Consider the following 28,000-nt stretch of genomic DNA (forward strand, 5'->3'; position numbering starts at 1 on the left):
CTGGCACGTGCTCAGCTGTTCTGCAGAGAGCTAGCGAGTGCTGATAAGCAGCTGGGGACTTTGTTCGAGCAGCTGGGGAGTCTGTCTGGCGAAGGTAATTCTGGGAAGGAATCCGTTTTTCAGAGCGTGTCCCGGCCATGATATTTTCTTTCTTCCGTAGATGTAGCAGAACACTAATTTTGTCCTCCACTGCAATTAGGATGACTGTCCACAGGGAAAAATAAAGTGTCTGTTACTCTTTCCAGAGACTTTCTTAATAGGGCTGGTGCTCAGTCCTCACTATGTAGATTAGCTGTAAGGTAAAGGCTGTTCAGGTGGAGTCATAACGTTAAAATAGCATAATTACAGCGTATTTGACCAAGTCCTTTGCTTTCCTCTATAATTTTATTTTAATCCTTGTTGTACATTGATATCCTATGTTTTCTGAGTCCAAGAAAAGGATCAGCTTAACCCTGTCCTTTTCTGTAAGAGAAAAGCAGACTGTTCTCCACTTCTTTCATAAGTCAAACTGAAAGGATGACCAAAAGAAAGAAATACACTAGGATTTGGAAAAGGGGTGAACATACATTTCTTTTTACTTGATTATAGAAGTTGCTTGAACTTGTTCTTATTGCCTAACATTTTTCCTAAAAAATGCATCATAATTTTGAAGAAAATTGGTTGTGGCTGTATCAGAGTAATGCACTATTGGATCAAAGCTAACGCTACCAGGAACTGTAAAGGCTGATAAAGATCAGCCTTTGAAATCTACATTTGTATTGAAATCTGATTTGTATTGGGTTTGCTGGCTCTGTCCTCGATTTGAATGAGGGTTATCAGTTTCGCTGTGTGCAGGAGTTATTACTAAAAGCATTTACAGAGCTTATTTGTGAGAACAGTAGTTAGCAAGTTACCATTAAAGAAAGCTAATATGAACCTCAGTAATTTATATTTTTAGAAAACCTGTAAACACATAGACTAGGACAGCCAAGAAAATGTAACTACTGATGTCTTTAATAAGTAGTCTGTTCTCTTTGATGAGTTGACAAGATTTAAAGCCCTTTGTCATCCTGTACTTTGTACTTGGACATGCTTTAACATATTTCCACATTTTCTGAGAAGATTGTGAAGTTTTGGCATAGCTTCTAACAGTAGCAGTATTGGCTGAGTACCTTGCTTAGCATTTTAATCCAAGTGAGTCAAATATTTTCTGTCTATGACTTCTACATGGTTTGTGTTTTTCTGCACTGTGACCAGAGCAAAGTTCTCCAAAAGTGGAGAAGAAGGCCAGGACAGAGAAGTGCTTCAGTAGAGTACCAGTGAATAATTAATTTGTGATGCACTGCTTACAGGAGTCCAGTTAGTTATTTAGCAAAGTGTGAACCAAGGGTCATATTTATCAGGCTGGGGGTAGAAGAGAACCCAAAAAAAGCCTGCATCAAACCCAGCATAATTCTAGTTTCACTGATCCCTTGAAAACTGAGCAAGCTGAAACTTGGGATACCAGCTCCCACATCAGGGAAAGGATTTGGTCCTTGGGATAACAGCATTGATTCCAGAGCAAGGTGTGCTGTGTCCTCTCTCTACCCTGGGGCAGGGTCAGGCAGCAGCAATTCCTCATCAGCTGTGTTCTGGGTTGCTCCCACTCCTGTTCTGTTCTTTTGGGAGCAGCACCTTTGTGCTGTACAGGTGGATCCACAGCTGGCTGCTCATTGTGGGGCAGCTTCCTGCTTGTCAGCCCGGGTGTTTCCTCTGGGGACCACATGTGTGCTGCAGCCTCAGAGCTGAGGTTTCCCTGCTGGCAGCTGCAGCTCCCTCCCAGCTCCCTCCACTGCTCTGCAGAGCCTCGGCCCAGCTACCACAGGGGAGGCTGGGATCTCTCAGGTGCTGCTGCAGACGAGTTCCGGGGGTGTGCAGTTGCTCTGGAAGCTGCATGCTCTCTTGGTTAACTGTCCTGACCTTAAAATTAAAAAAACAATGCAAAGAGTCCAGCATTGCCAGGTTGGCACATGGGTGAGCAGTAGAAAACCACAGAGCTGGGTGCTGTAGGAGAGGGGAAGGGGAAGGGTGTAGTGTTTTGGGCAGTGGTGAGTCACTAGATCTACATCAGCCAGAAGTGTAACCTCACGTGTGCCAGGTACTAACACAGGAGTATTGGAAATCCTGAGTTACAGAAGTGTGCCATAATACCCCTGAGTTCCTGATGAACTAATGTCAGCATTGTAACACTGTGAGGGGTTAGCCATATTTCTCTGGATTTTTCTGGAAACCCTCTTGATATGAACTGACAGATCCTAACCTAAGGTCTATAGCTTTTATGTTCCTTGTAGGGGAGAGTAAATAAACTTGAAAATTGCTAGGTGTTCTGTAAATTGTGAAATGTCTCATAAGTGACAGAGTCCAAACTGGAGCTGAGTCTCAAAAATTGCAGGAATTGACATCTATGGGTAAGCTACAGATTCTTGGGCAAAATTTTTTTGCTTAGTCTTCTTTCCTGTCTTGAAAAGCATTTTTCTTTTGAAGGTATCTGTCATTGCTACAGCTTTATAACTTCCCTAAAGTTGCTTGTATATTTTACTAGCATATGAAAGTGTTTTAGAACAAACTTCTGTGACCTGAAAGGAATGATCAGTGGTTGTTTTCATGTTAAGACAGCTGACTTCTTAGAGTGCATGAAACTGAAATGAAATGCTGTAAATTTCTGCAGCTGTACTGAGACTTTTGCCTCTGGCTCGAGTGGCTTTTCAGCTTCCCAAGGAAATGGTTCAGTGCTGATGACCTTGAATCCAGGAGGCTGGAAAGCTGCCCAGCAGAAAAGGGCCTGGGGGTGCTGGTCAGGAGTGGCTGAACAGGAGCCAGCTGTGCCCAGGTGTCAGGAAAGCCAGTGGAGCAGCAGGGCAGGGATTGTCCCCCTGTGCTCTGCAATGGTGAGGCTGCATCTTGAGTGCTGTGTCCAGTGCTGGGCCCCTCCCTTTAAAAAGGACATTGAGTGCTGGAGCATGTCCAGAGAAGGACAACAACAACAAAGCTGGGAGGGTGCTCTGAGGAGCAGCTGAGAGATGGGATTGTTTAGCCTGGAGAAAAAGAAGCTCAGGAGGAACCTTACCACTCTCTACAGCTGTCTGAAAGGAGGCTGGAGCCAGGTGGGGATTGGCTTCTTCTCCCAGGGAATCTGCAACAGGACAAGAGAAAATGGCCTCAGGTTGCAGCAGAGGAGGTTTAGGTTGGATATTTGGAAAAATTTATTCCTGGAAAGAATCAGCATTGGAACAGGCTGCCCAGGGAAGTTGTGGACTCACCATCCCTGGAGAGATTTAAAAGACATGTGGATGTGGCAGTAAAGAACACAGTTTAATGGTGGCCTTGGCAGTGCTGGGTTAATCATTGGACTCACATGATCTGCAAGGGCTTTTCCAACCTTAATGATTCCATGAATTTCCTGAAACATAGTGTACTTAGTGAGAAATTAGACTTTTGCCTTTACAGATGCTGAGTTTCAAGCTAGAGATAAATGATTGTTACATTTCAAAGACAAAACTCTGGGATGAGAGAAGCAATTCTTTTTAGTACATATGACAGATCTATAGTAAGCTCTCCTTTCAAGGGGGCTGGGGGAAAAATTATACTTTCCTATTTTCTACATGGCAAATCATGACTGGTTTCTTCTCCTGACTCCATAAAATGGAGTATTTCTGTCTTATATGTAAATAGAACTAGCAAAAAAAATGCATAAAAGAATAATCAGATAATCACTCATTACAGCAGATGCTGCTAAGTGTTACAGAAGGAACACCAGCAGTGAAGTAGCTGGGGGGGGGATTGTTGGTTTTTTTTAAATAGGATGCTTATTTTCTTGGGTTTTTCTGTTTGTTTTTTTTTTTTTCTTTGTACCATCAACTTGCCATTAAACACACAAACAGTAAACATTTGCATAAAATACCTACTATCTGAATTACCTGAAATAATGTTTTGTCTAGCCCTTGGAATTGCTCAAGATTAGACACTGACCAAAGTTACTGCCTTCAATTTTTTTCATCAGAACCAAGCTCTGAGATGTGATGGAGGAGGCATTTCTAACAAAGCCCCTGACATATGCATAGTGTATAAGCTTCATTTGGAATGTGGCAGATTGATCAATCTCGTGGATTGGTTAGAGGTATGTGATGCAAACAGTGCCTTTGCCTGCTGTCAGTATTCTGATTTCCCTTTTTCCTGCATGGCTGCTTTTCTTCAGTGCCCCTTCTGACAGTTTATATCATTGCATAACTTGGTCCACAAGAACCCACAGTAACTCCAGTAAGTCTTTCTCTATTGTGAATCATTTATTTCCAGCTGTGTCAATCTCTGATGAAACTATTTTGCTTCTGTTTCTATTTTAAGCTCAGCGCAGGTCAGATTTTGTGCTTAACAAAATTGCCTTTCTTTTTTTTTTTTTTTTTTGTCTTTAAGTATTCTGTGACACTTTTATGGAAACAGGCAGTGGGGGCTCTTGGAGAGAATGCTTGTGCCAGAAAAAAGCCTGGGTCCTTCTAGCTTGATAACCTGTCTCCTACTGTACCCAAAGGCAGAGAGAATATAGCAAGAGAATATACATTAATATGATAAAGTCTCCCTGGCTAACAATCACATTTTAGCTCTAAGGTTTCCTAAACTTGAGTGGTTCTTCTGTATTTTGTAAACCTACCTGGATGTCATTACCAGGATATTTTAGCAACCACAGCATCCTCTGCAAGAAACTCTGTAGCTTAACCACCTGCAGTTCAGAGGATACTCCTTTTGCTTCTTCCAGCTGTGCTTTGTTTGCTGCTGCCCTGGTTGTGTATTGTGTATTCCTACCCAGACTCCTGCTGTCCCTCAGTTTTATAGATTTCTTCACAGCCAACTTACCTCTATCACTTCCCCAAAATATTTAAGCAGTCTTACCTTGAGAATATTTTTTCAGTTCTGTAGTTTCTCTGAGAATGGGTCAGGAACCAGAACCATTTGAGATCTAAAATGCAGGCACAGGAGTTCAGAGAATGATGTCTTGCATTGTATATTCCTGCCATGGTAATGTGTAACCTTGCTTGCTCTTTGATTGCTGCTGAACTGACACACTTCTGGAGTTCTCCTTCCAAGATCTTATTCCCCCTGAATGATGGCCTTCAGCTCAGAGGTCACTGTTTTATATGCAGATCTATCTGTCTGGATATAAAACTGGAATAAACCTGAATAAATCTGTGCTGCTTTTCCCTTTCTAGGCTTTCTCAACTGTGGTGATGGCAGCTGAGGAACCAAATGCAGATGCAGCTTCCTCAGACCAGGTGGATGATGTTATCCAGTATCCTTTCTCATTTTTCTCAAGCTTGACATGGAAAAGCTTACAGGATTTATGAACCAGGGCTTTTAAAATATAGTTTCATGTACACTGATTAACTAATTTTAGAAAAATTATTTTAAACAGCCTTAATGTATTGAAAATGTCTAAGAAATAGTTTAAATAGCTGGGCTGGGAATGGTGATGTAGGAGAGGAGCTTTGGTCTACAGGAGGGTTTGGGTCTGAAAGAGAACCAAAAGTCCATAAAACAAGTTGAAACTGGGTAAATCATCAGAGAGTTGGTATAGCTGCTGGATAGGGGTAGAGCTGATAGGAGGAGGGCTCTGACCTGGAGAGCACATGGAGAAATAGAGCTCATTATGTTCCAGTACCTTGGAGTTGAGAACTTACTTTGCACAGGACACCCATTCTGCTTGTTACTTTGTCCTGATCCTGAACTGAGGTCTAAAAAATATTTAATAGATGAGCATTAGAACCAAAACTCATGGCCACAGCAGTAGTGCTGCCACAGAGAAGAAATGAGCAGTTATGCAAAAATAGGCTTAACTAAAGGAATCATAATTATATGCTCTAACACTATACCTGGCTTTCCTGGCCCTTCCTTTTTTACAAGCTCTACTGTTAATTGTCACTCACAATAAATTTAATTCTCTAACTCGGGAATATAAACCTGTATGTCAGGGAGGCAGCAACAAAGGCAGTGAATAAAAAGAAGGTGGTGCCATGAAACCTCAGAAAAAATCTCTGTAATTATCTATCCATTTTTTTGTCAAGGGGCATAAAAGTGTAACTTCTGAGACACTACAAAATTGGTATGGTTGTAGGCTTTAAGCTTCTCTTAGCAGTGGGAAAAGGAACTCTTCCTTTGCTGTCCTGTCATACGCATGTGGCAGAACTACTGATCAGATTGAAGATTTGTGTTTCTGTAGGCAGCTCGTGCTCTGCCCTTATTTCCAACAATTTTATTGTGCAACACGTTGTGAAATCTCTGCTTACCATGACTTAGAAATCTTGCCCTCCTAGAAGAGAACAGTGTGTCTGTCACTGTCTCATCAGAAGTGTACTTGGTTTCTTTCCTTCACTGACATGCCCAGTGCTCGCTTTATTCGAGCCGTTTCAGAGCTGGAGCTCCTGGGCTTCATAAAGCCCAGCAAGCAGAAAACTGACCACGTGGCAAGGCTGACATGGGGAGGCTGTTAATGTGCCACCAAGGTGCTAATAAACCTTCCCAACAGAGCAAGGGCTCTGTTCCCACCACTCTACTTCTTCCTAACTTTCCATACTGAGTCAAAGTCAGCAGTGCCTGCGTGTTGTGAGATACATTCTGAGTGCCTGGGCAGGCTTGAATAGAGATGTTTTTTAATGCTCATCTTCCCTGTGTAATGTTCTGTTGTATTAATGCTCATGTTCCAATTACTGTATTGCTGTGCCAGTTTCAGTCTTCTTTGATGTGTGATATTTAACAGTCCACTGATACAACTCAGGCTAGCAAGCCAAAAGGACAACACTGGCTGTGTCAGACAGTGATGAAGCAGTATTATTAACACCCTTATAAGCTGATAGGATTTGAGTCATTATTATAAAATGCCTCCTCGATCCTTGAACTCAATTTAAAAATAAATAAAACAAGTATGCTAAAGAAGACAATGAACTTCCATGTTCAACCTCTGCTGTGTGTTCTTCCAAACTAGTCCTAACTCCCTAAAAACTCATTGAGGAAGAGAATAATTGTGAAGATGCAAAGTTTTGCCCTTTGCCAAGAGCAGAAGTGAACTGTTTGAATTCCTTTTTCTAGCTGAAGTTGATGGGTCCTAGCTGACTCCTGCTGTTAGGAAAACTTGTGTCAGCAGACTGAGACCGTGGCACTTGTGCACTCGGGTGGAAGGCAGGAAAATCCCCTCCTAAAGCACATGTTGCAACCTCCCTCTTTGCCAATGGTTTGTGCTGCATGCAGGCAAAGGAGACAGCTGTGTCAAAAGCAAGGTAGGCTGAGCGTGTACCAGCGCTGCTCATCTGATGATCAGTCTTCAAAAAGCCTTCTCACACCAACCTTTTCCCTTGACTCTGTCTAAGGAACAAATGTGTTTATGCCAAGTGTCTGTGCCCTGTTCTTCAACCATGGGAAAAGCCTTAGGAACCAAAGGGGAAGAGCTGCATTGCCCTCCAGAGCAGTGCACCTGCCATGCTTTGATGAACCCTCTGTAATCACTTCCACAAACCAGATCTGTCCTGGGGAGAGGAAGTCCTGTTACAGAACCAGTAACTCAGCCAGCTGTTTCCCCAGGAATGTATATAAGAGATGTCAGGCTTGTTTTAAACACACAACTCCTGTCCTCTCTGAGTGTATTTTCCAGCTGCAGGAATTGCAGAGTCACAGCAACATGTCCCCTGTGTGTAAGTGGGGGTCTGGTTCTAAATGCTGTCAGTCAGTTCAGAAGGGGGAGGAGCTTATCAGACTCTACTGCCAGAACATACAACTTGGGAAACAATGACAAAAAACTCAAGAGCATGAACTTTTAGGATCGCAGTGGAGCACTTGCAGAAGTTTCAAGACACAGGTAAAATGCTCCCATTCTTCCCTGGTGAGCAGGCTCAGGGACCTGTGCAGTGGCACATACAGCTCCAGCAGCAGAGGGGAAGGCTCAACACCCCATGGTGAACCTCACCCCATTTATCTCACAAACACACTTGACAAATGAAAGGGAGCAGCACCAAATGTCTCTGTGATGTGCAAGAGGACAAGAAGCCAAGTGCTTTGCTGTGTGGCTGTCTCCTGCCACCCCCCTCCGCTAACCTCACCCCAGGCAACTTTCACACCCCCAGAGGGTAAAACATTCAGAAATAAAGAGAAACCAGCCTCAACAGTGTGTGGCCTTTAATCCCCAAATGTGCAGGCAACATGACATTAAAACAGTAAAATTAATAGTTAATGGCTGTTTCTTCCCTTGAACTAGTAACAGATTTGTACGTTAAAGTCACATTTGCTGTGCTACATACGGTTTCTCAGATCAAATCTGTACTTGGCGCTTCATTTTCTTCAGCAAGGAGGGTAAGAAGGTTGAACAGTTAAAAACACAAACTAAACTGGTCATAAATTTAATTTAGTTCAGCTTTCTTTCTTCAGAAGCTGAACTTTGCAATCAGTCCTACTTTCCTGGAAAGAGCTTAACATCTCTGAATCTGGAACCAACATCAGTAACAGCTGAGACACCCTCATATACCTTAGCTGAAACAAATTTCAACTGGAAAATTAAAAATTAGTTTCTACAACTGTCTGCATAATAATTACATGTTTTGCAGACATTCCAAAAAATCTTCAGTCTGCAATGTTCACTTAAAGAAAACATGACAAAAACACCCCAAAGTGCTAATGTCTGTAGTAGTTCTGAAAGTCTAGTGTAAAGCCTCATCTCTGAACTAACTGTATCATACTCTTAGGTAGCCACATCTTTCAACAGAACTACTGCCAAAAAATCAGACCTGAATGCAAGTTAACACTCATCAAAATAATTTTCCAACCCTTTTTCTCTACTGTTACAGATGCTGTTCTTTGACACTTCTTTACACTACTGCACTACTGGTTTCAAACACAAACTTTGTAATTTTTTTTTATCCTGAAGCCTACAACAGCAATAAACTATTAAGAACAGCCCAAGTGCCTGTAAAAGTCATTTCATCACTGAGAATGACTTCCAATACAAAAGTCACAAGCACTGGTTAACAAGAGCATAAAGGTTTAATACTTTACCAGCCTCCATTTCTTCTCCCCACTGTGGAGTCAGAAAGCTTAAACCCTTCCAAATTCCCAACTCGGGAACAAAGAGAGCTTTCACAAAACAGTTTTTTAAGCAGAATTTGTGACTGGTCATGCTGTTCAAGTGTGCACAGGCAAATCTCAAACATCAGCACACAAGATTGCTTGAATCTCCTTCCTTTACAACTTTGAAAACTGCTGAATCATCTTATGGTTATACGGTCTCACATCCAGACACAAAAATCAACACGCAGGATGTACATGCTGCTTTTCAAGTACACAGTAACTGAGATCTGCTTGGAAAGACATACATCACTACCTTAAAAACAGGTTAACCAAGATCTTTGGCTTCACTCTGTTAAGTTCCAATTAACTGTTCTCAGCTTGCTTGGCTTTTGGGTAAGACTGCAGTTAGATACAAATAACAGAAATACTCTACCTGTGGCCACCACAAAGTGTAGAGCCAGGAACTGCATGGTTACTGAACTGTACCCATTTCTCCTGGACTCGAGAGCCTTTGAAAAGGTTCTGCAAAGCAGGTTGGTGTTCAAGCACCAGCTGGCTCCTCACAGTACCCCAATTTCCCTAGTTTTTCCAACAGCCATCAAGCTGCCAGCCATCTTCCTACTGAAGAGTATGACTCTTGTGAGAACAAGTCTTTCATGTGTGATTCATCACACTAGATACTGGCACTGGGATTAGGAAAAGGAGCCAGCTTGAAGTCCAAGATGGAACAAGCAGCAGCTTAAAAAATGAAACATTACAAAGAATGCAACCTCATTTCCAAAACAGGCACAAATTAAGCATACCACAGCTGCGATACATCAGCACCCAAGGTGCCATGCTTTTCATCTGCCACAAGACTGCTTATTAGGCATCAATTTGGAGCAGTACAGGAGTGGCTGGGTGCTAGCATGACATCACTTCTTATTTATAAATCTTAATATCCCAAAAACAAGATAAGAACACAGAAAATACATGAGATTCATGAGGATGCCAGAATTTGCATGGTGGTCCATCTAGCAGCAGTGATTCTCCTAGCTTGGGCAACTTAATAAAAGGAGGTCAAAAAGTGAGGAGCAGGAAGGAGAGTGACTGAGGACTTCAAGGCAGACAACAGAAATTACAGCCCTTGACAGTTTTATCTTCAGTGACAAAAGACCTGAGAGGGGAGTCTAGCAGAGATTTCTCATTTCTGGGACTCAGAAAACAGAGATAATCCAAATATTTAGGCAAGACAGATTTCAGGGAAGTGAGCAGAAAATACTTGATACTGTGGCAATGTTCCAATTCTGAACCTTCAATCTCACTCCTAAGTGGAAGAATTCACCAAAAAGTAGAGCTCATCACAAGGTTTCTCTGATACCATGAGCCAACTGCCAAGCTCATCTACCAGCTTCAACTCAAATTCCTCTGTTAATCTGAGATGGGACATAGATCTATCACAGAGCAGACTTCCCTTTAACCAGAAACTGACAGTAAATTAGAGAAGACAGCAGTTGATGATTAAATTATTATTTTGGAACTGCTTTCTTGTGCCCAGAGTAGGTAACTGAAGGCCTTTGGTAGCAATACTCCCACCCAACACACAGATCTGACCTGCCATGTAGGAAACATGCAGAGATTCAGAGAGCCAGCACTGCCCAGACAGCAGCACCAACACAGCAGTCTGTCAGCAGCTGAATGCATCCAACAAGGCTCTCAACCCTTCACAGGCATTACACACCTTCAGCTCTTGCAACAGCTACACTGTTCCAGCTTGCAGTATAGGCACCTGCTCTATCTCATGAACACATTTCCTTTAATGTGTCACTGAAATCTGAAGGAAGGCAAGTGCAGCTGCTGTTTGAGTCAGCTGCAGCAAGTTACATCACCAGTTCTGTGTCCCTTCTGTACCAAACAAACTTCCTCAACACGAAACACTACAGCTGATGTAAGAAAGATTTCTCTGTCTCTGAAGAATGACCTGAGATTTTAATCCACCTCCTTCTCCTGATCTAAAACTGACCCACCCACTATTGCTAGTAAATAAAATTTTCATTTAAACACTCAGATTTAAGTTTATTCATACACAGTAAAAGTTCCACCTGCATATTAAAAACAAACAGATTAGAAGTAAATGTTTTATTCTTCCAACTAAATTCCAGTACTACAAGGGCAGTAAAACAATGATACACTGAAAAATTGCAGCAATAAACATTTGTTAAAGACTGATAGAATAAATAAAAACTACAAAAATGAGAAATCATATAAACCCATTCTTAACCCCCAAAAAAGTCATGGAATACAGAAATGCCCTCCTTCACTATTTCACAGGCAGTACTGTGGGCTATTTGCTTAAAATTGTCCTGGGATTACATTCTAACTTAACTGTGATTACAGCTCTGTTGTAGTGCACAGTTATGAAAACCACACTAACTTCAGTCAGAAGTGTCATTCTACGTTTTTATTTACACAACCAGTGAAGGGCAACTTCTAGAACACCAGCTTTAATCCTTTACTTTTTCAAACTTATTAACATAAGAAGCCAAATTGTAATGATACAGCAAATGAGGCCACTGGTATTATTACAGGTAGCAAAGGTCCACATCCAGGTGGTACTGACATCAGGGAGCACTCCAAAACCAGTTGCTGCATAAGAGTGGTTGCCACTGACAAAAGCTTGAAATAACCTGTGTTCACAGGGGGGAAAAAATATGGCATTGCTGCAAGTCTTTACTGGGACAGCTTGCAACAATAAAACAGGGTGTATAGGGCAGCCCACATATGCAGAAAGTGTGATTCATGAAACATCTGGAAAGAGAGAAAAAAAAAGAAGAGTTAATGACAGCACTAACAAGTATCAGCTCTGTGCAAATCTTCTATGGTAGTATCAAAACTGGTTTCAAAACTAAACTCCAGCATGCTATGGGAAACCAGGTCTAGATGTTTAAAACACAAGCTGCATTTTCTCTCACACCTCCCTTTCAATCTCAATACTCCATATTCTCAGTTTTGAATATTTTACCTAGGGGCCTAGCAGCTTAACAGCAAACAATGGCCATTTAAATTATTGAACACTTGGTAACTCAATGCTGCTCCAGGGACCAGAAGAAAGAGATACTCACAACTGGCAGGCTGTTCTCCATATCGTCGCATGATCTGATCATGCGTGAACTTCACAAATGCGTCATATTGTTCTGCAAGGATGGAACATTGCAAGGATGAGGATTAAATTTCAATCCAGCAGAAAAATACTCAGGGCTAATTTTTATACACAGAAATCATACAAGCTAAACACACCCCCAAACTCGCAGTAGTTTTAAACAACTTCATACAGTTCATAGCTGCCATTTCTTTTTTTATCCTCCAGAACAATTAAGCTAATGGCCCCTTAATTAAAAGACTCTCCCATACAAACTTCTGTAAATGAAAAAGATGGCAGTAAACTCAAAGAGAATTATGCTGCATGTAACAAAGATCTCAATATACCTCACACTTGCTAAGTTTCACACACTGTATTTTGAAGAAACGAAGTGTGCCCATTTTACAGATCCATAATGGGGGCAGAGTAGAAAACAAGGCATAAAGGTAAGTACTAGGGTTGGAAACATAATTTGTCTGCTTCTACCACTACCAGATATAAGAAAATTAATTTAATGAAATGGAAACACAAAAGTACAAGAGAAAGGGATTTGCTACAGAGTTAGAAACTGTATTTGCCGACTGCCAGAAAATCAAAAGCAAACAAGAAACTAAAAGGATGAAATGCTAAGTGACTAACTTTTGAGTAATTCTAATCACAGAAGCAGCTGCTATGGGAGACATACAGTTGACTGTGGATTGCATGAAAACAGTAACTGTGTCATCTGAAATGAAATTTTTATATGAAACATACTTGGCTTTGAACTAAGCACTGTTTGAACCGTTATCTCCCAGAAAGGTTATTCTTTCTATACACACATCCATACAAACACATTTGCAATATTTTATTCAGTTTTAATACTGCACTCATCAGCAGGATATCACCTTTCAGAATTAGGAAATTGAACAAGGAGAGTAATATCTACCAGATGCCGCTCCTCTCCATTCCCCTTCCTCCCTTGTGGAAAAATACATGTGCAGCACTGTGGGGTGTTCTGAGAAAAGGGCAAGGTCAAAGAAGGCAATCTTCAACCAAAAATGCAGTTAGATTTGTAGTGGTTCCTAGTCCCACAGGTCTGCCCCAATAAAGGCCCCATCCTGTTGCAGGGATGAGCTTCACCTTTGAAGTAAACAGGGTGTCAGTAACCAGCAGGCAGTGCAGCAGCAGCCCCAGAGGTGGGAGCACATTCGTTCATCCCTGCCCGAGGGCCCTGCGGTCACCGTGGCCAGCTCAGCTCCCCCCTGCCCACAGGCAGCACCTGCTTCCCTGCACTTCTGACCAGCAGCTCTTGTGTGACTTCAGCCACACAACAAAACAACACAAAGAGCACACTGAAGGATCCAGTGCGCTGAAACCCTTTCAAAAAGTAACACCAACTAGAATTTTTCCCAGAAGCATGCATTAAAGGCCAAAATCAAACTTGCAAATTAAGGTGGAAGTCAGCATACACAGCTGCTTTGTAACATCCTCTTAGTTAGAACTAGGGCTTTGCAATTTTTTTTAAATCCAATTACTAAAAAAGCCCCGTTCTTGTGACAGTCGGATTGAGAAGTTAAGCAATCAAAAGGTAGGAGCAGCCTACAGTTAACTACTTGAGAATATAAGTGAACACTGCACAAATACTTACATCACTGTATCATATACATCCTAACTATTTTAAGTCAGGTGGATAAATGACATGAACATAAATATAATTAAACTACTATAAAAGGCTGTTCTTCAGAAATTCTTTAAAACCTTTCAAGCTTGTGTTTTGCTAAGGCTCTTGCAAAACCAAGTTTGTGCTAACACAGCAGTTTCAGGTAACAGAGGCAGGAAGAGAAATCAGGGCATTACAATGATCTGAGTTTTCCGTTTACCAAACATTTATTCTGCCTGAAAAGCAACTCTGCTTGCAAGGAACATGGAAGAAGGAAAGAATAGGCAATATCTGGCTAACTACCTACATGATAACTCTGGTTCAGAAAATACTTAACTGAATGTTTGCATCTTGGGTAACTTGAAAGAAGCTATTCAACTGAGATTTATTATGGAATTTCCAGTTAACATTTCCTTTGACTTCACTTTTTAACAAGGAGTATCACCTTACTGCATGAAGTTTAGAAAAGGATATAACCATTCTGCCAGCAGACAACCATAACTGGCCTTCCATGTAGGGAATGTCTAAATTCTTTTGCCAGTCTTTAAATTCTCGTATAACGTTGAAAATGTATTACTGGCTTAATACCTGTGATGCAGTAACATGATCTTCCTAACTGCTCTTTTGGTGACACCATGGTAAGAACAAGTAAACCTAAATCATCTCACTAAACCACAACTCCCAGATAGAATTCATCCCCTCCCTTTCCCAAAAACAAACCCAACAATGCTCCTTTCGGGACCGAGAGACAGAGCACATGTAACAAACTTGACAGAAGGGCTTCCTGTTTGTAAAGAACTACAAGCTTGTACTTCCAAATCTGGAAGAAATGTGAATCTATCTGGTCTTCAAATGGTTATGAATCCTGCTAAATGAAATGAATTTAAGAAAATACAGGAAATTACTCAATTCCTAACATACACAAATTAGGAGAAAAAGTTCTACAGAGTCTTAATTCATCAGGCTGAAGCAGGTTAAAAAGAACAACACTGGAATGGAACACCAGGCTCCAAGCAGAAGTATGGCTTTAGTTATAGTTTTAAACAGACGCAGATTTAAGAGGGACACAGAACAATTGCAATTTCTTACACAGATCAGCAGGTGCAGAACATGGACAGGATCTCGGGTGCAGAGACAATACTATCACAAGCAACCCACAAGCCCGGTGACTTTCTGCATGTGCATGCCTGTAAAAGGTTTTATTCCCACTTGAAGAGATCTGCCAACTTTAATTCTGATGTGTTTTCAGGTGGGAAGCACAACAGCTGTAGGTATTCAAAAGCACATCTGCAGAACAGTGTGCTCAGATTTTCATTATCATCACACTAGATATTAAATTAGACTCCACATCATACTGTGAAAGCACCTACCTCTGAATGCACAAGAATTTAGGTGCTCAAATGCTAGCAAGAGGCTTAGAAGTAAAGGATCTCAAAAACTGAAGAAAGGTCATATTTACAATGCTGACATTAGTGTGATCTTGATGGAAAGATAAGCTGGCATCAGGTGCCAAGGATTTCAGCTGAATTCTAAAAGAATTCAACATGGAGCATCAGAAATACAGCTGAACTGACTCTCAAGCAGATACCAAACACTGCTAGCAGCAGTGTAATGCTAAGTACTGGGAAGAGAAAGGGCAATCTTAGGTACTGTCATCTTGCCAAATTCCAGAAAAAGGAAGTCAGTTCCCAAGCAGGAAAAAAACAAAACAAAACAAAACAGTCCTTCAAAAAGAGCTCTCTACAGGCAGTCTTTCTGAAGAAAAAGGGAAAAAAAAAAAAGGGAAATTGTCAATTCAGACACAGTAGCAAGAGAAAGTTCTAACTGAAATAAAACTGTCTTCACTGAGTAGTAATAAATAAGAGTCATACTTTCTATCCAAAGCAGCACAGAAGGAAAAAACCTATCAAAGGGAGTAAACATTTTTTCTGTCATGTATGCAACCCCATTCCTTCATCAGATTAGGTCAGAAAAAAACACACACTCTATAACAAAAACAAGAGAAGTTTTAAGCTTTCAAAATCACTCTGACTTATATTATTCTGAACTGTAAGATACCTGCAAGTTTTGTGGTCAAAATTTCTTCATACTCTTCACGGATTTTCTCTTCACGTTCTTTCAGCAAACGTTCACAGATCATTCCAACTTGTCTGAGAGTAAACAGGGGCTGTTCTTTTTTCAATGGTGATGATGCTGCAGATGAAGTACCTAAGAGTAAATATTTGGGCATACCAATTTACAATTACAAGTAGATCAGAACCAGTTTTTTATAATCAGGTTTTTTCACACTTTTTACATTAAAGGAACTTTACAAAACATTTGAAGATTTTGATCCTCCTAATTCCTACTGAAGCAGGACTGGATGCTCAAAAAGGAAAACATCTGCAATGCACAACACTCACAACCATCAAAACCCCAGGAACATCATGCAAACACTGTGAACACCATTTACATGGCAGCTGCCACACACAAATTTAAGCTTCTATTATATATAAAAGTTATAGTGCAGTATATTGGTGCCAAGACAGCTGCTCTGCAAAGCCTATTACAGTATCAGTGACAGCAGGCAGGATGGTCTCCTGAAAACAACGCCAGGTTTTTGTCTGAACAATTTTAAAAATGCAAAGCTACCATCTTCCAGACCAACAGCACTACTGCCAACAAAAGCAGCAGTAACTAGTGGGAATGTGTCATAACACAACAGGTAATGGGGAGAACTATTTACTCAAATGGAATCTGACACAATAACAGAATACAGCAGAATTACACACAATTTATGGCCAAAAAACATCAGTAACTGGTGACAAGGTGCCATAAAGCACCAAGTAACTAGAAAAGTTGTTTACACAAGCAGAGTCTAAGAAAACATAGGAAAATTACACAGAATTATCTGAGTACCTGGCAAAGCTGGTCCAGTGAGGAGAAATGCATGTGGCTGTGCATCAGTAGAACAACAAGGATCTGTCTGCTGGAAGCTATTTTCTAAATGTCTTCTCTTCTGCATGCGTTTGTACTCCTGTTTTATGTTGTACAGAATTTGTTCTAAAAAGAGGGAAAAAACAACAAAAAACCCTAAAATAATTATCTTTATATTTCACCATTTTGCTTGATTTCCACTCAAACATCGAATGCTGTAGATAAATAGCAGATGATAAAGGATAGGCAGACTGTTAAAACGTGACCTGCAAAAACAATGTCTTACCTAAGACATAAAACCATTAAACTAATTAAAAGAAAGGTAACCCAGGCTATTTTCACCAGAAGAACACCAGCAAAACTGTTCTTATTTGAGGTCAAGTATTGGCACCAGAGTACTGCTAACAAAAAAACCCAGCATCCTAAAATTCAGGAATGATACAATGTGCATGGATAAAAATTTGTCAATAAAACTTATACTTGTATTAATTATCTTTGCTTCATATACTTAATCTTTCAATTAATCTTTCATTCCCACACAGCATTTATCACTCACAGAATTAAGAGTAACAAGACACTCAAGAATAAAACAGCCACGTGACATGCCATTCCTCTCTGCAGGCTGTCCTACGGGCAGCACAGTGAAGAGGAAAACACAATTCAGACCACATGCATTAAGCATCTACTGCTTAAAAAATGAGAGTTGGAAACTGACAGGAAAAATACAAAAGCCTTTCACGACATTTTTGACAGTCTCAAATTTATCCAAATAAAACACAGTGGATGGATCAACAGCCTCTTTCAAAGAAGTATGGCAATATGTAGTGCAGCTTTTAATTGCAATGAATGAAGTACAGCAAGTTTTTAAATAATCTCATCTCCACTGTAGAATCATAAGGGAAAAACTAATCCTTGTAACAGAACTGCCAATCCTGTGTGCCTTCTCTCTGAAATTCCACATACCAAATGGCTCTCAGGTGCATCAGTGGCATAACTGCATATCATCTAGCAATGTAAAATACTCAAGAAAAAAAAAGGAATTTTCTATTTTTTATATTCTTCCTATAAAGAAATTTCCAGATTCTCATCCTTTATGAGAACTCTTACTTTCAAATGCTCAAATGCTTCAAGAAAAAATTACCTGCACAACTGGCTTCCAATGACACTTCTAGACCTTTTAGCAAGGACAACTTTCCAAAACTCAGCTACATATAAATTCAAAGGATCACGTCAGAGTTACAAAGGACTCCACACAGACCCTTCCTATTTCTGTCACATTTTGCCAATACAATAGCATGGAAACTTAAACCAAATTTCGTGTTTGTAATCCATGTGCTGCTGAGGTTCCATATCTGAACATTTCTGGTAAGGAACCATGTGATGCAGGTACCTTCAGCTACCACCTTCCCAGTCAGTGACTGAAGCCTCTGCTGCACCAAGTGGAAGCAAACACAATTCTCAGTTCAGTTGTTTAAATACTGTCATGCTTCAATTCCATGAGTCAGTCTTCCAATTTACAAAAAGAGAGAAAACTGTTTTGAGCCAACAGGAGTGTGTGTCAGCACAGGAGCTTCTTGGATAATGTCCATTGATTAAGGACTTGATACCTTTTCAATCCCAAGCCTGCAGCTGTAAAATTTTCAACTCTCCAATGGGAGGTCAGTAATATGGTTCAAAGAAGCAGCAAATGCAGAAGAGAGTAATGAAACAGTAATAAAAAAGCACAGCAGGTAAATTAAGAGAAGAAACCACAAGAAAGTGGTGCAGGGGGATGGAGGATTCATACTTTCTGTAGGACAAGATAGAAACACTCCTGTACAGTACCAAAGTAAATAAGTAATCTTAAACCAAGATGCAGCCAGGCTTCCAAAATCAAACAGAATCCCATGCAGAGCTGATCATGTGCATACACACACCACTCAGAGAGTATAATATTATAACAATATTATACCCAATGGCATTATGGTGGCAGAACAACACTTCTCCTCAAAACCGAGTGCTCTTCTGGCTCCAGTGATACTGCATAATTGTGAATGGGAACCACATCAGCTCCCATCATCATCTGTCCTAAAGCATGCTTACACCGTGGGAAACATGACTGCACATATCCACACTGCATTTGTATTAACTGAAGGACATAATACACCATGACCGTGCTTCACTAGGAATACTTGGTCCTGGCCTTCAGAATACTTTCTGAACTCCATGTGAACTACAAAAAAAGTGAGTAAAAATTCAGGTGTAACATCTTGAATAAAACTATTTTCTACACTTCTTTCATATTTTTGCAGAAATATTCTCAAACCACATTAACCATCAAAATAATTAAGGACAAAAAAAGCAAACAGATTCTGGTCAACTGATGAAACTGCAAGAGTTAAATCAATAATCATATGCTATGTCTCCTTCAGTCCTAACAAAACCTAGAATTTAAACAAGGAATAATTTAGAGAAAATGTTAACATACCAGCCAGGATAGAAGGAGGAAAAGCAAGGGGGGAAACAGGGAGAGGAGGCAGAGAAATCAGGTGTGGACTTTGGGAAAGTAATAACAACTAGGCTAGAAAATCAAGATTTGTGCACCAAAGATACATTACTCTATTCTGAATTATACTGAATTGTGGACAAGACATCTCAATGATATTACAGCAATTTCATCTACTTCTAATTTGGCAACACTTTTTAAATTGCCACCTTCAAATCTTGCTGTGAAAATCAAAAATCTCAAGAAACGCTACTGACATATGCAGGAGATCCCCATGCTGACAAAATCACTGTAACAGCTGGCATTACTATGACTTCAGCTGAAGGTATAGAACTAAGCAAAGTTTAAGAGAAAGGACTATTTAAACATGACACTGACTACAGTGCAAGGAGGAGAAAAAAAGCCTGAAATGTTAAGCACTGACTGAACACTTGCCAAGCATGCCCATAACCTGGTTTGGTAAATGGGATTCCTCCATTCAGACTAACTTAGAAGATTTAAGGCGCAGCTGCTCAGCACAGAACTGGACTGCAAGGCATTCTCAGTACCTTGCTGAGAGCAGGCAAGGACACTGACTCATCTCACACTCCCCATATCCACCTCTTATAAAAGGGAGAACAACAGCCAAGAAATGCAAGTTTAACATAGCACCAAACTTTCACTGACATCTCACATGAATGATGAGACCAGGAATGCTTCAAATTAAGCAGGCACATTTTTATATCAGCAAACACTAAGTAGACATTCTTATTAACCTACAGTAGCATAAAATCTTAGACTTAAAACTATTTCACTGTGAAGTGAAATGTAAGCCTGCAAATATTTATGAGTCATATTTAATGAAAATCTGAATGCCAAATGAAAATAATCTAATACAGTAAGAAAAACTGCTTAAATGCACCAAGTTACTTCTTCCATTTACTGTTCTGTTTTGTAATTCCACACAAATATATTAACAACATTTTTATAGCATCTCAGCACTTGCAGGAAGCCATGAAATATTAAGGTAGTGCAAACCAGACAACTTCTGAACACCACCTATACAGCAGACATCCAACTGTAAAGAATTTTAAAACTGACCCAGTTAAACAAAGCTTAGAATCAGTAGATCCAACCTACTTTTGCTTCCAGAAAACCTTCCTGCTTTTTCAAGTTCAGTTTTTCAACTTCTCCAGCTTCCAATTAGTTCTGACTGTTCTCTCTGCAGTGCACAACTGACTTAAAATGTGCACTGAACTGGTGTCAAATAGCACAGTTTTTTATGTGCCTCAGTGTGGAGGCCCAAATTGTCCTTTAAAAAATGACATGCATTTTAGTTAGCAAATTATTTCATACGTAAAAAATTAGAACCTGAAAGTACACTCATTAAAGAAAATCTATCATCTGCTCTAAGACTATAAATTTTAAGTGAGAACTTGCATCACGTATATCACAACTTATTAGATATTTTTAACAAAAGCTTTCATCCATCTTGAACATACACTGAAGTTCAAATCAGATATTGTACATTCAAATACATCCTACATTTGCACAATGATATTGTACAAATCATTTCAGACAATGATTTGATCTGAGATTACAAAAGGAATATATTTAATATGATGAAACACACATCATTGTGGCCTATCCTCAGTTTCTTCATAATCTCAGTGTGCCCCCTGTGCTCAGTGTTTTTTGCTGGTTAGAGATGCCTCTGAAAGCACAGAGCTATTGAACAGGAAACACCAGGCACAGGTGCTCTGAGTGAAAACCAGACTTGCGAATATGCTGTAGCAGCAAGAAAAAGCTACACTGCTAACACACAGAAATGAATCAGTACTTCATAAACAGCATTTCAAATTCAACATCACTATCAATCTCTACCAGTTACACAATAATCTGTTTTACACCCCCTGCTCTTTCAGGTTCAAGGCTAAGACCAAGAACGACAAATGAAAACTGCTATTGTCTCACCATGACCACTGAAGGCATCAGGGATTCAGTCAAATATACCCAAATATCATGAAATACATGGATACTCTTTTTTTTTTTTTTCTGTGTACTGAGAGCATAAAGTTGAGTACACAGGTACTTTAAATTCTGCATAAACATCTTTCAGAACTTGAGATGCCATTTGCAGAACAAAGATTTCCAAATGAAAAGAGGATGAAATATGAACAGAGTAAATCAGACTTCAAGTTTGACATCTGAAATATAATTGTCACACTAATGGATTGCAAAGCCAAATATTCATTTCCAAGGAGTGATGTAGTCTTCCTACTTTCTTTAATTCATGATAAGAAGTTAATATTTTTCAAAATTCTGCCATCTAATTACTTCACCCTGACCTGTAATTACCTAGAAATTATGTACAAAGAAAATGGCAGTTCAACTTAGAAAGTTTAAAAGGCAAACAATTATTTTCTTCATTTTAATAACTGCTTATCAAATATGAAGGTGCTGCTTGTTTCACCTGAAGGACTTTCTTCTTTGGGCTTGATTTTAAGCTATCAATTTCACATCACAGTTCCTGACTTCTCTCATTTAACAAAAGGAAAATTCAGCAAAACACACAGGAAGGTGACTCAATGTGCTGCAATCAGAGTAGCAGTCTTCCAGGCCTGAAATGGAACCTTTAGCTCAGGTTTCAGTTGGCAATGTCACCATTCAACATATGCATTCAAACTTGAACCATGCCTGAGATTTCTTCTTAGTAATCAATCAAAGCTATCCTGATGTCAGTGGCATACATCTTTAGCGATTTCAGCTTCTGTAAAAGCAAAACTGCTCCACCATCCTAGTTCAAGTTAACATACAACATTTCCATTAGGCCTTCAACCTTATTCAACACCTAGTTGATGTAGCCTACATTCCTACTTTTGGTCACACCACCACACTACTGACATACAATGTTAATTTTAAGATGCCAGATTCCCCTGACAGCAGCACTGCAGCAGAGCAATGGATAAAGGTACTTCTCGGGGTTTTTTTCTACTTAACCAGGGAACCCTGGCAGAGACAGAAATTAAAACAACCCAAATATTCTTCTTACTCTCTTGCTTTAGTCTCAGATGTCAACCACTCCAGCCATGTTTCTCAATCAGGCACGTTAAGAGGTCAGTAGCAGGATTTCTACTACTGGAAAGCATGCTCCCCCCCACAGGAGCATGCCCTAAGCCAGAGAGAAAACACTGATAAGGTGATAACGGGTGCATGGACACCTCACAGCCACCCACCACAGCTACAGAAGGGACAGAAGCAGCTTGCCACAGACTGGGCACAGAGCAGGCCACCTCAGGAGATCCAGTTACTTCAGGTTTCAGGCTGACAAAAATTCTGGTTCTCTCACAAGCTGGACCCTCACATATGCATTAGCTCATTCTGCAAATGTATTATTTCAGGAAGTCCCAGTTCTACTGATCAAGGGATTGAGGAATGAAAAATAAATCAAGCAATGCAAAATGTATTAGACACAGCAATTACATTTTTCCCTTCACATAAAAAATTGTCACACTGCATTTATCAGACTTGCCATTGAAACAAAAAAAAGGGCTTCAACATTTTATGACATCTACAACCAAGGCTCTTAAACATTTATAGTCACCACAGGCATCTATACAGAAATTTCTCATATAAATTAAATTATGAAGTCCAGATGCAGCCATTACATGACTTTAAGGGGTGGGAATGCTTTGGTTTTTAAAATCCTAATGATTTCTGCAATACTGGAGCGCAATGAGAAACTTGGCATTTCACTGAGACAATTTAGCAATAAATACACATGTGGATAAGTTAACAAAACAGAAATTAAGCAGAAAGAGATGCAGCACTACTAATATGTCACATTCCAAAGCCACTGGATCTGTTCATTCAAAAGCCAAACCTATGCCTGGCCATTGCCTGACCAAGTTTCAGACAGAAGTAGTTCAGTTTGCTCAAGAGGCAACTCAAAGGTCGTAGGAGGACAGCCCACGGGAAGACGAACAGTTCCTCCTATCCAAAAAGGTCAAAGACATTTTCTAGCATTAACTTTGAAAAACCGTGTCAATTACATCAATCGCTTTCCAGCCTTTTCTGTGAAAGAAAAAGGACATTCTAAAGGCAAATTTATCTACCTTCTATTTGTAAAGAGTCCCTCACAGGAGGCTGTTCTCAACAGCTCCACCCACTCTGGGTTTCAGTCTGCAACATTAGTTAGTTGCTGGGGAAGTGTTGAAGCAGATGAATATTTCAGATGGAGGAAAAATTGCATGTGCTCAAGTCGGTGGACTTTCAAATGATTTCATCCTTTTTGACTGCATAGAAGTCTTTTAAGTTCACCTCTGGTTTTGGATGAAGTGTGGAAAAAAAACTTGCTATGTCAGTCTGCCTTCAGTGTTTCTATGTACCAGGAATTAGGAGATTTAAATCCCCAAGATCAACATTATTTCTCCCTTGTCCCCCCCAATTTCTTTCAACTGTATTTCCCACTGTAGCTTCAATCTCAGAAATGTCCAGACATGCAGGTTTTCAACAACTAACCTGCCTATGAATTTAAAAAATTTAAGTGTAGTTTTTTCTTTTTTTCTCCCCTCTCCCAAACAATCTTTCATCCAGGTAAAACTGCAAACAATGGTTCCAAAAACCCAATAGAGAACAGAGAAATAATACTGCTAATGTTTTCTCCTTTCACCCTTAAATTCATTTAACAGCTTTGAAACAGAAAAGCATCCTCTGGACTTCAGAGGAAACCCAACAAGTGCATCCATAACACACAGGCAGCATCCAGACCCAGGTGCAGTTATTCTGATTACACAAAACAGTCTCATTTATAGCTAGAACTTACATGAAACTCAAACTCATCTGTGGAATTCAAGCAGTAGAAAAATATTTAAGAGCAGCCACTCTTTCAAAACTAAACCAGTTTTACACCAGGCAGGTATGTTCTGCACTGCTTATAATGAACACAGTTTTAAAAACATCATTCTATATGCAAATAATGCTACTCAAAAATTAGCAAACATACCCATGAGTATGGCTCAAGCCAGTAAGCACAATTCCAAGAAAGTACAGATTGTAAAGCCACAATTACAGTTTGGCTGCCAAATTCACCGAGAAACTGGAAGTGACCTAACAGCTGTTCAAATAACCACAAAATATTAAAACACTCTTGTGAGAGATAAATTTCATCTTGAATAAGCCTATCCTCTCTCCAACAGACATTGGTTATTTGTCTATGACCACTCTACACAGACAGCTGCTTTCTCATCTGACTACCACACTGTATTTTCAGTTCGTCACACACCCCTCAATCCATCTGTAACATTCTACTTCCAGATAACTCATTTTTGAAAAGAGGAACGATGTGGTAAGAAGTCCTGGTGCTGATATGGTCTCCACTGTGTGAAGTTAAAACATTATCAGGTCAGAGTATCAGAAGAAAAATGTTTAAGCATGAACTTAAGTCTAAGCATCAGGTCCTTTATATCCAGAGCTCTGACTTCATATGAACGTTCATTTTCATTACACAAAATTCAGACAGACACTTTTTAAGTGCTGGAAATCTAAGGATTACAGTAACAGGCTGAGAAAAGCCCAAGTCTAGTCAACTGAATTCTGGCTGTTGTTAATAAATTTCCCAACACAAAAACTAACACGGAATGGTGACTTGGTAACACTTTTTAAATCGGACTGGAATTCTTTTCACACATACAGCAAGATTTATCTGACCCGAATGCACACATCTGCATCAGAAATGGTCATGTGAACTCATTTCAGAGTTAATGGGAAGCAATATATATTTCTGCAGCACACTAGGCCTCAACCTCAGTCAGAGCTCTAGAATAAACCATCTGATTTTTCCAAGTGACTACCAGGAAAAATGCTAACTATTAGTTCACAGGTACATTTACAAAATTAGATGAATCACAGACATCCTTTCAACAGGCCTCTAAAATTATGAGCTCTATTTTGCTTAGTGAGGGTTGGAATGAAATATATACAATGTGATAACACCACCAAATTCAACTGAAACTTAAAGCTAAGCAAGCTGATTAACAGATGCATTTATACCAGCACGGTATAAAGATTTTTTTTTTTTTCTGTAACGGAAACCACAGAGGGAGCTTTTAAGCAAAACCCATGTAAACGTGCACAACTTATAAATGCTTCACGCTCTGCTTAGGAGTATTCAAGTGCTGTAGGAGACATTTTGATTTACTGTCATTCACTCTTCATTATATTAAACACATTTTTAATACATAAAATAACCCTTGTCTGTACACCAATCACCTTTTCACATGGATTACCACCTGCACCTCTGATTTTCTCAGGAGACAAAGAGGCCTGTATTTGCCCAATTTCAGTAACATTTCAGTTTTTAAGCCCTTCAGAATGGTTAGAGTGGAAGCTTAGGTATTACCTCAAAAACGGCTCTAGGTTGTCTCTTCTGAAAATTTTATTGATTCGCCTCCTTTCAGCAATACATATTTACTGACCAGACAATATTTATATCAAATATTCATAACCTAAGCTCTCCAAACCCCAAAGAAATCAAAAGAAAACACTGCAAAGAAGCAATACTTATCTTCTAAAATAATTAAATCAGGTCTGATTTTAAATATCTATTTCAAAGTACATGCAATGCCTCGCCGTACCAGGGAGTGCCATCCATCACAACTCTCATCCCAGACCGCTGACTCATTCAAGATCCTTTCCTAGAGGTTCAAAAAAATATCAAGCACTGATGCCAAGTTTTACTCTGTATGCCCTCTATATTTCCTCATAGCAATTTTTTATTATATGAGTAAAAGCGCTAAAAAAAATGTATTGTAGGGTACCGTTTTACGAACTAAGAATACTGAAACAAGGCACTGTCCCTACGTGTAGATGGCAATTGGAACATTAAAACTTAGTGCTTGGTAACCTAGAGCTAACTGGTGTTATAAAAGGGAGTACCCAACACAACAGGGGAAGGAATTCTGCTGCAACAACTGCAGAGGGTTTTTTTTCCCCTGCACACAAAGGACACGGGCACATCCGTACCTCGGCGCTAGGGCCGAGCTGCACCGTCCCCGAGAGCAGCCCACTGGACTCAGCGTGGCACGGCCCAACCAATCCTTGGTGCCCAACCAAGATTCGCTCCTTTCTTCTCTCCCTACTCGCTGCTAAAAAGAACTCGGTTGATTTTTAATTGACAACCATTACACAAGCAGACCTCGAGCTTCTAGGGCCGCCGGTTGACTCATCTCTCGCACCTTTAAAAATGTAAAAGGGTTTCGGTCTTGCCCTGCGTCTCCCAGACGAGAGCTGGAGACCGCCCGATCCCATTTTATCTGCCCTAAAGGCAATTCTCACCCTTGCACACAACCGCTTTTAACGCTCGGGTTTCCTAGGGAACTTTTAAGGATACCACAGAATGGGTTACCCGGGACGATAGCCCGTATTAAGGAGCTGGGAAGTGGGATTACCCCTTTGTTTTATCCGCTTTTGCCTTTTCCCCCTGGCGTTTTGCGGGTGATGGATGACAGGCCGGCCTCCCCGCCCTGCCCCCCTCGCCCTCCCCCGATGTCTGAGCAGCGGCAGGAGGTGCCGCCGCCTCGACCCACCGATAATGGCTGCGGGGAAGGGCCCGGCGGGGCCCCGCCGACTCCCGACCCCAGCCGCACCTCGGTCGCAGCCCAGTCCCCGCCGCCCCCAGCATTTCCGGAGCCCGACTCGCCCCTGCGGCTCTCCTTGCCACATCCAGGCTCCCGTGGTACAAGGAGGAAAATAAAATAAAAAAAAAAAAAAGCCGGCCTCCTCCTTTCCTAGGATCGAGCTTTCGCCCAACAGCACCCCCATCCCCCACGCCGCTGGGGTGCCTTTCTCCAGGCTCATCTCACCCCCCCGCCTTCACCGACCCCTTTCCTATGGCCACCCGCCTGCATCGGCTCAACCCGGCCCCCCCTTCTTCCTCCCCGTCCCTCCTCCTCCTCCCCCTCCTCTCCTGCTGCAAACGGCCATTTCTATTGTGTCTCTCGGTGCCAAGCCGAGCAGGGATCGCCCCGGCCGCTGCCAGCCGCACAGCCCGGCAGAAAATGGCTGGAGGGGGACGCCAGACCCACCCAACCCCCCCTTCTTCCTCCTCCCCGCCTTCCCGGCCGCCTTCCCGGCCCCCTCCCCGCCGAACTGCCCCGGGGGGGGTGCCGGGCGCAAGGAGTGCCGCGTCCCTCACCTGTGGTGAGCCGGGACGACACCTCTCCGAAGGGCGAGGGCTCCATGCGCAGGTATTTCTGCGGGGAGGAGGCAGCGGCGGCGAAGGAGGAGGAGGCGGCTGAGGCCGGGGCTGACAATGGCGCACATCGCCTTCGCTTCGGGGACGCCGGGCTCAGCAGCGGGTCGAAATCCAGAGTCCTTTTCAAAGTGGCGCCGCAAGCCATGGCGCGGAGCGGCCAAGGGGGCTCGGAGCGAGGGGCAGCGGTGGAGACAGCAGCAGCCGGCCCTGCCCAGAGGCGTCTTCCCCGCTGTCTGGAGTGGGCTGGGGGGGAGGGAAGGGAAAGGAGGGGGCGGCTGCGTCAGGGCCGCCTCCGCCGCCTCCCCGCCGGCCTCTCTCTAGGGAGCGGCCCCGGCAGCGGCAGCAGCAACCCCGGTTCAGTCCAGCTGGATCTCCGCTCTCCTCGCCCGCTCCACCCTGCCCGGCCGGGACAAATTCCGCCCGCGGCCGGTGGCGGGACACGAGCAGTGCCGAGAGACGCGGTGCCGGTCCCAGGTGCGCGCTGCGGGGCGGCCGATGCGGGGCGATGGCGATGGAAGGGCCCGGGCGGCGGCGATGGCGGCGGCGATGGCG

The 28,000-nt window shown here is 41.5% G+C and overlaps 2 protein-coding genes and 1 long non-coding RNA gene across 6 annotated transcripts in view; 1 reads left to right on the forward strand and 2 right to left on the reverse strand.

The window, feature by feature from the left end:
* ORC3 (origin recognition complex subunit 3) overlaps nucleotides 1-6,948 on the forward strand; it is a 35,339-nt gene extending 28,391 nt beyond the window's left edge. For all 3 annotated transcript variants that reach the window (XM_063150629.1, XM_063150631.1, XM_063150632.1), the window contains exons 18-20: nucleotides 4,019-4,135; nucleotides 5,220-5,299; nucleotides 6,392-6,948. In XM_063150629.1, the coding sequence (XP_063006699.1) occupies nucleotides 4,019-4,135; nucleotides 5,220-5,299; nucleotides 6,392-6,497 (303 nt within the window). In that variant the 3' untranslated portion in view covers nucleotides 6,498-6,948. The remainder of the gene's footprint in view (nucleotides 1-4,018; nucleotides 4,136-5,219; nucleotides 5,300-6,391) is intronic.
* On the reverse strand, nucleotides 366-5,283 carry LOC134415361 (uncharacterized). Its single transcript, XR_010027041.1, has 3 exons — nucleotides 4,903-5,283; nucleotides 3,086-3,151; nucleotides 366-1,938 (listed from the first exon to the last, which is right to left on the reverse strand). It is a non-coding gene; the product is annotated as an uncharacterized LOC134415361 (long non-coding RNA).
* A 1,209-nt stretch (nucleotides 6,949-8,157) lies between the features above and the next one.
* AKIRIN2 (akirin 2) lies at nucleotides 8,158-27,999 on the reverse strand. Of its 2 annotated transcripts, none has more exons than XM_063150634.1 (5): nucleotides 27,389-27,999; nucleotides 16,713-16,856; nucleotides 15,873-16,007; nucleotides 12,159-12,230; nucleotides 8,158-11,844 (listed from the first exon to the last, which is right to left on the reverse strand). In XM_063150634.1, exons 1-5 carry the CDS (start codon nucleotides 27,591-27,593, stop codon nucleotides 11,834-11,836), a joined length of 567 nt encoding a protein of 188 aa, XP_063006704.1. In that variant the 5' UTR covers nucleotides 27,594-27,999; the 3' UTR covers nucleotides 8,158-11,833. The 2 variants fall into 2 exon arrangements, with proteins under 2 accessions (XP_063006704.1, XP_063006703.1); XM_063150633.1 differs by having other exon boundaries at nucleotides 15,873-16,022; nucleotides 27,389-27,992.
* Nucleotide 28,000: the final 1 nt, after the last annotated feature.

Source organism: Melospiza melodia, chromosome 3 (genome assembly GCF_035770615.1).
Source record: "Melospiza melodia melodia isolate bMelMel2 chromosome 3, bMelMel2.pri, whole genome shotgun sequence".
Classification (NCBI taxonomy): domain Eukaryota; kingdom Metazoa; phylum Chordata; class Aves; order Passeriformes; family Passerellidae; genus Melospiza; species Melospiza melodia.